Here is an 8,312-nt window from a genome sequence, read left to right as displayed (position 1 = left end):
AGCGGAGACCTCGGACTGTTGAGCGACTGAATCTCTACATAAAACAAGAATGGGCAAGAATTCCACTTTCAAAGCTTCAACAATTAATTTCTTCTGTTCCCTAATGTTTATTGAATGTTGTTAAAAGAAAAGGTGATGTAACACAGTGGTGAACACTGCTTTCCCAACTACTTTAGCACGTGTTGCAGCCATGAAATTCTAAGTTAATTATTATTTGCAAAAAAAAAGGACGTTTATGAGTCTGAAAATCAAATATGTTATCTTTGTAGTGCATTCAATTGAATATGGGTTGAAAAGGATTTGCAAATCATTGTATTCCGTTTACATTTACATCTAACACAATTTTCCAACTCATACGGAAACGGGGTTTGTATTTACCGTATTTATGTATATATGTGTGTATATGCATGTATATGTGTGTGTGTATATATATGTGTATGTGTATATATATGTGTATGTATATATATATACAGTATGTATGTATATATGTATATATATATGTATATGTATAAGTATGTGTGTATATATATATATATATATATATATATATATATGTATATGTATAAGTATGTGTGTATATATATATATATATATATATATATATATATATGTTTGTGTGTGTGTGTGTGTGTGTGTGTGCATAGCTATATATATATGTGTGTATGTCTGCAATTAAATTTGGTACCTTGTAGAAATATGCTATTGTTGCAAATCATGTTCCTGACCTTCACCACTACAGTTTGGGTTAAAATCATGCGCTATTTTCCTTGGTTTACACATGGACAAATACTGCATCTGCCACCACTTACATCAGGGCAAGAACTTGCTAACTCACATCAGATGTTTTTCAGGGTGAGAGCTTACAGCAGAGTGGATGATGCGGTAAGGTGGGAGGGGGAGGTTAAACTGTGGCAATGGCGACAAAGGAGGAAAATTTGGAGGTAGAGAAGTGAATGCAGTGTTTAGTGAGGAGGCAGGAGACAAAAGGGCAAGATGTGACTGGAGTGCGCAATGCAGGCTGAGTGGTACAGGAGATTTAGCAGAAGTGCGATAGGTCAAAGAGTGGGAGTTTGAGTGCTGACATTTTGCTGATGGAAAAACCATTTGAGTTGGAGAGATCAGTTGTACCCGTTCACCTTCTCCTTAATGTCAAAATTCTCTCACTCTCTTCACCCTTTTTCATTCTACCTTGTAGTACTCGGGGAACACAAATATAAAAGGAATCCTGAAGATGAACGTGCAGCTATAATGTATAAGATATGCAAAACATATAGGTCACTAAAGATGCATGTAAATTCAAAGGTGGAATCAGTGGTCTGCTTGATGTCACACAAGAGACTTTTGTACTGCAAGCTACATCCTTAACGACCAAATTACAACTTTCAAATATTCTCTGATCCAGTGAGGCAGCTTTCATCATTCAGTTTTATGTCATACATTAACGGTTCTGTAACTTTTCTACACCCCTAAAAACATTTAATATGATCTCACATTATAGTCTCACACCCTCTAAAAAAGTAATTTGAAGATGACAAAGGTGAATTCATACCTAATTTAAGCAAATGTTTTGTCTTTTAATACTAAATATTTTCTCTTCTTCTTTTTCTGTGGTGTATTATTTAGTAAGCATGATGTCCTTTTTCTTTTGTGTGTGTGTGTGCATTCAGGTGATGGTGAACACAGCGCCATCCTTCTTAAACGTCTTTTACCGTCTAGTGGCTTCCATCATGCAGGAGGGTCGGCAGAAAGGAGGAGACAGTGATGCAGGTAGATTTAGAATATTACCACTAATAATACTGAGCCTGGCTTGCATGAAATGGCAGTTTTTTTGTTTGAGCAGGGATTTTTTTTCCGGCGCATGTTAACTGTTAGCATACTAGTAGGATGAGTGGAGTGCGTGGGTGTTGGAACGGTTCGAATTGGTTGAGAAATGTGGTATAGGGAGAGGTTTTTATATCGCCCCTTCATTTTTAAAGGACGGAAATTCCTGGTAATTCTGGGTAATCAGGGAATTTTCGGAACCAGGGAGTATGCTGGCTTGAATGTCCAGGATGAGTGGAGTGTGTGGATGTTGGAATGTTTCAAATCAGGTGAGAAATGTTGGATATGCAGTCAATTGTACATTTCCCATTCTTTGGCAATGTCAAATTTTTTTTTCCAGAAAACTGGGAATTTTGTTAAAGGAAAAACCTGTTTTACGTTTTGCTATATGGGAAGAGCAGTGTGCATGGATGGTTGAAAGGTCGGAATCGGGTTTAAAAAATTCTAAGAACTTATAGCTTTGTGGACTACGAATACATCCAGTCATTTCAATGGTAATTTTCTCTAAATTTCGGGAAAACAGGGAATTTTTGAAAATATTGATTCCAGCACAATTGTCCTCGATGATAAATGGGTTGGTGTTGCATTATTCAGAATCGGTTGAAAATTGACATAGCAACGGTTTGAATTGAGAATGGGTATTTCAGAACTCCTGGAAATTGGGGAAAACCAGTAATTTGTACGAAAAGGAAAAAAAGTGATGTTGTATCAACTAAGATGAATGTTTTAAAGGTGGAATGTTCAAAAACGGTTGAAAAATGCGGCCTGAGAAGGCTTTAAAGCAAGTGGTGAAAATAAGCCTTTGGAAAACTGATTTTTTTTTTAACTTTGGAAATGGTAGTTTGATCGTCAAAGTTGAGTGGAGTGTGTGGATAGTGGAACGGTTCAAATCGGTTGAGAAATGTGGGAATTGTGCAAGTTCGAAAAATAGCCCTTTTATTTATAATGAGCAAAGTGTCCCAGAAAACCGGGAATTCTGGGTAATCTGGAATATTTTTTTGATATTCCTGGTCGAGCCGAACATTCTGATATTTGAACAATTCCGAAAGGATGCAAACTGTGGGCTCTGGCCTCCGGCAAACTTTTGTGGCAGAACAATAATAATAGTTTTTTTGGTGTATAATTGTGTAAGTATGAATGCTTGGGCATTCACACAATTATGGAATGAGTATGTACTCAGTGTATACCAGGGGTCTCCAACCTTTTTGAAACCAAGAGCTACTTCTTGGGTACTGATTAATGTGAAGGGGTACCAACCAGTGTGATACACACTTAAATACATTGCCAGAAATAGCCAATTTGTTCCATTTACCTTTTAATAAATAAATCTGTATATATATATATATATATACATATATATATATATATATATATATATATATATATATATATATATATATATATATATATATATATATATATATAAAAAAAGGATATTTCTGTCTGTCATTCCGTCGTACATTTTTTTTCCTTTTACGGAAAGTTTTTTGTAGAGAATAAATGATGAAAAAAACACTTAATTGAATGGTTTAAAAGAGGAGGAAACCCGAAAAAAAATGAAAATTTAATTTTGAAACATAGTTTATCTCCAATTTCGACTCTTTAAAATTCAAAATTCAACCGAAAAATAGAAAGAGAAAAACTAGCTAATTCGAATCTTTTTGAAAACATTTAAAAAAGAATTTATGGTGTGTACAAACTCCAAAGAAGAATCTTGATAAAAATCTTAAGACTTATTGAAAATGAGAATGGTATTCATCTCATTATGTGCATCACAACTTACTTAATTTTTTATTCATTATAACTTTATTGAAAATGTATCTGTTTGTGTAACAATTTGAGCACTGGAAGTGAACAAACAAATGGGGAAGAAATTGCCTCGATAAGGTAAAAGGGTAGGATTAAATTACCTCTACTTCTTTCTACTCCTTTTCGCACATGTTGTAATTAGAAACTGAAAATATGTGATGTACCGTAGTGTAGCTGTATGCATGTTCAAAATAGCTTACAACCATAACCAGTTCTTGAAAACTGGAGACACTCGGAATGATGCCACACATTTAGGGATGGAAAAGCTGTGGAACTTGTGTTGGATACATCCACATAAAATTATAAGACACTTTTTTTTTTAACGGAATTCGCGGCCCATCAGTTAACTAGGCCAAATGATGAAAAAGAGAAGACCTAAAATAAGACCATGACAAACACTACTAGTATAACTAAATAAGTAGAACAAATGACTACTGACAGAATCTGAAGTAAACAAGCTACAGCAACACCTTAAATGTTTTTTTCGAAACGAAACTATAAATCCTAAAAAAAAGGAAAAGACTTAAAGGTGAACTGCATTTTTTCTATGTTGCCTATTGTACACAATCATTATGAAAGACATGATGACAGATGGATTTTTATTTTTTAAATGAATTCTAAATATTAAGTGTGAATCAAAGTCTGCTTACAGCGTAGCCAATGGGAGCTCCACTGTTCCGTCCATAAAATCTGATAAATAACCATTCAAAAAGCACCAACAAAACTCAATTTACATTTTGTGATTTTAATATTATGACCAAGTATTAGTCATATTTTATTATAAGCGCTAAAGCAGACAAACTAGAGCGATGTCGTGATCGTTTCAGGGTGTGCCTTGTTTACATCATCGAGTGGCCTGCTGCTCCTCGCTTCCCTGCTTCCTGCAAGTTTATTGTAGATCATAAATGCTTCTCACCTGAAAAAAAATGGCTGAGAATATAATCTGACAAGTTTGGACACTTTGACACCCATTTAAGACCTGGAACTGGCGAGGACGACAAGAAAGCACACACACACACACACACACACACAAAATCCCCCTGCCTTGGAAGACATTCTTCATCTAAAAAAAATTAGATATATAAACATCCTCGCAGTTGGCATCCTAATGACTGCAGAAATTACACATTAAATAAAGTTTTAGTTAAAGTTAAAGTACTACTGATAGTCACACAAACACTAGATGTGGTGAAATTACCATGTGTATTTGTCTCATTCCCTTGTTCCACCACCCCCTGGGAGGTGAGGGAAGTAGTGAGCAGCAGCGGTGGCTGCGCTCGGGAATCATTTTTATGATTCATCCCGTAGTTCCGACCCGTGATGCTGAGTGCCAAGCAGGGAGCTAAAGGGTCCCATTTTTATAGTGTTTGGCATGACTCGGCCGGGGTTTGAACTAAAGTCCTACCGATTTCAGAGAGGACACTCTAACCACAAGGCCACTGAGCTGTGTTTTTAAGGGCTCTTAAGGCAGAATTGAACGGCTTCCATAGGCTCCATTGTAAGCTGACTTTTGATCAAATGTATTTAATTCTTAGAATACATTAAAAAAGAATCCATCCGTCGTCATGTCTTTCATAATGATTGTGAATGATAGACAAAATTCCAAAGAAAAGTGCAGTTCCCCTTTACAAGGGTGCAAATTGTAAATCACAAGTTTGAACCCAAGTTTGAATCAGTGTTCTTTGTTTGCTAATAAGGTTTTTTATATATCAATGCAAGGATCTGCCGATTTCTTTAGTGGTCCAAGTTCTTCTATACAAGAGGGACGATCTAGAGCAGGGGTCTCAAACATGCGGTCCGCGGGCCATTTGCGGCCCACGAAACGTTATTATGCGGCCCGTGCTTTGATATGACAATTTAATGTTGGTGCGGCCCGCGAGTTTAATATGAACGACGCTCTACAGTGTCATACTTGCCCACAGTGTCATACTTGCCCACGTCCCCAACTTTCGCGGGAGACCTCTGAATTTCAGGGCTCCAATTCTCTCAAAGCCCCTGTCGAATTTCACGAGATTAGCAACTTTGAGGGAATTCCATAATGGCACTGACTCTGGTGCCCCCTACACCCTGAACTGACAGCGTGCAAGCCCAGTTGTATGGTGCATCTGGCCATGTGAGACGCACGTCTGTTAATGCAAGACATATTTGCTCAACAGCCATCCAAGTCACGCTGATGGTGGCCGTAAAAAAAACTTTTAACACTGTTACAAATGTGTGCCAGACTGTGAAGCCACACCAAACAAGACTGACAAACACATTTCGGGAGAATATCCACATCGTGACACAACAGAAACACACCAGAAGAATTACCCAGAATTCCATGCAGACCTAACTCTTCCGTGGCGCTACAATATACACACTCCCCTACCACCAAACACCCACCCTCCCTACTTGCGTCGGTTGAGGTGTTGTATATTGTAGCCTTGCAAGGTGTTCTGGGTATTTGTTCTCTTGTGTTTAAGTTGTGTTAGGGTGCGGAAATTCTCCCAAAAAGGGTTTGTCATTCTTGTGTGGTGTGGGTTCAAAGTGTGGCGCATATTTGTAACAGTGTTAAAGTTGTTTGTACGGCACCCTCAGTGTGACCTGTATGGCTGTTGACAAAGTACGTCTTGCAGCCACTGACGTTGTTCTGCACAAGTCTCACACATGTTATAGAGACGCCACATTGATTGTGTGATATAAAAGCGTGCGCGATGACATGTAGTGTAGCAGTAGTTTTTTGGGGGGTGCGCGGACCTCTGGAGGTACTTGAAGGTATGCCAATGGACAAGTGAGATTTAATGAAAACATTCTAAAAAATAGCAATTCATAAATCATTTATACAATATACATACATTTATTAAATTAAACTTTAATGAAGGATGAATGTAAGTTCATAAACTGTGGAAAATAATACAACAATCCAACATTCAGTGTTGACAGCTAGACTTTTTGTGGACATTTTCCATAAATATTGATGTTAAAGATTTCTTTTTTTTGGTGAAGAAATATTTAGAATGAAGTTGATAAATCCAGATGGATCTCTATTACAATCCCAAAAGAGGGCACTTTAAGTTGATTAGATAGATTAGATTAGATAGTACTTTATTCCGTCAGGAGAGTTCCTTCAGGAAAATTTAAATTTTCAGCACAATCCCATTCAAGATCAGACAAACATTACAGGGAGACAGAACAGGATCGCTGACGGGTCTGCCGGCCTCCAGCGCCCCTTACAAAAAAGATGAGATACAGGTAAACAAGGGGGGGGAATGGGAGAAAAAAATAGTAGATTAAAATAAAATAAAATAAAAATCGGTCTTAGCTTGGGCCCTGGAGAGGGGGTGCGGACTGAGGCCAAGGGAAAAAACAACAACTCATAGCCATAGTACACATCCCTCTTACATGTGTGTAAGAGGGAAACATCAAAGAACACAGAGGACATTAAAGACATTAAAGCAGCAGATACAACCAGACACTTCTACATACAGCTATGAATAAAAAGTTAAAGAAACATATCCACTGCGGTGGCCTCTGCGGTGTTCCACGCCATCGTCCGCTAGGGTGGAGGGAGCATGGCCAGAGACAGGAGCAGACTCAACAAAGCAACCAAGACAGCCGACTCCACTCTCGGCCAGTGTCCAGTCCGTATGGATGAGCGAGGATACGTCCAAGGTGACCGAGGTGTCCGACACCTGCTCACCCAGCCATGACACCACGAAGCCTCTCCGTCCCAGCGCTCAGTGCTAGCTCCGCAGCCCTGTCCTCTCATCCGCATCTCCTCCAGTCCCTCCAAACCGACTCCGGTGTGGCAGACACCCGGCAGCTGGTCTCCATGGCCAAAAGGCTCCCGGGAGGCAGATCCAGAAGTCCCCAAAAAAAGCACCACAGAGGTCACGAAAGTGGCACCTCTTGTCACACAGTTCCAAAGGGTCCCGGAAATAAAAGCAAAAAAAATATAATAACACATGAAAACAAGAGGGAAACACAAAAGGATGACACAAGAGCACAGAGCTCCTGCCAACAGCAGCCACTACAGCAGCGCCATCTTGGAAAAATAAAAAAAAATTATGATTACTTCTATGTGTAGAATTTTTTATTTATAATTGAATCACCTGTTTATTTTTCAACAAGTTTTTTTTAGTTATTTTTATACCTTTTTTTCCAAATAGTACAAGAAAGACCACTACAAATGAGCAATATTTTGCACTGTTATACAATTTAATAAATCAGACACTGATGACATAGTGCTGTATTTTACTTCTTTATCTCTTGTTTCCAACCAAAAATGATTTGCTCTGATTAGGGGGTACTTGAATTAAAAAAATGTTCACATGGGGTACATCACTGAAAAAATGTTGAGAACCACTGTTGTAGTGGACGTTAAAGGCAGTGCAGTCACGGTGGCCCCTAATAATGTCGGCCGGGTGAAAATTGGGAAAAAATCGGGAGAATGGTTGCACCGGTAGATTGTCGGGAGGTGCATTGAAATTCAGGAGTCTCCCGGAAAAATGGTGAGGATTGGCAAGTATGTTGCTAGGGCGGGAAAGCCATTCATAGAAGATGAATTCATTAAAAAGTGCATGTTAGATTTTTTTAAGAAATATTTTCTTACGGCCCAGCCTTACCCAGTTTCTGCATCCAGTGGCCCCCAGGTAAATTGAGTTTGAGACCCGTGATCTAGTGTTTTTAGGAATTCGTTGCAA

The 8,312-nt window shown here is 38.4% G+C and overlaps 1 protein-coding gene across 1 annotated transcript in view; it reads left to right on the top strand.

Annotated features, from left to right (window-relative positions):
* Window positions 1-8,312, top strand: part of urb2 (URB2 ribosome biogenesis homolog) — a 63,724-nt gene that overhangs the window by 42,551 nt on the left and 12,861 nt on the right. Inside the window, exon 10 of the mRNA XM_061879682.1 lies at window positions 1,668-1,767. Coding sequence (XP_061735666.1) covers window positions 1,668-1,767 — 100 coding nt within the window. The remainder of the gene's footprint in view (window positions 1-1,667; window positions 1,768-8,312) is intronic.

Source organism: Nerophis ophidion, linkage group LG02 (assembly GCF_033978795.1).
Source record: "Nerophis ophidion isolate RoL-2023_Sa linkage group LG02, RoL_Noph_v1.0, whole genome shotgun sequence".
NCBI lineage: Eukaryota > Metazoa > Chordata > Actinopteri > Syngnathiformes > Syngnathidae > Nerophis > Nerophis ophidion.
This window is presented reverse-complemented; position numbering and strand designations above follow the sequence as displayed.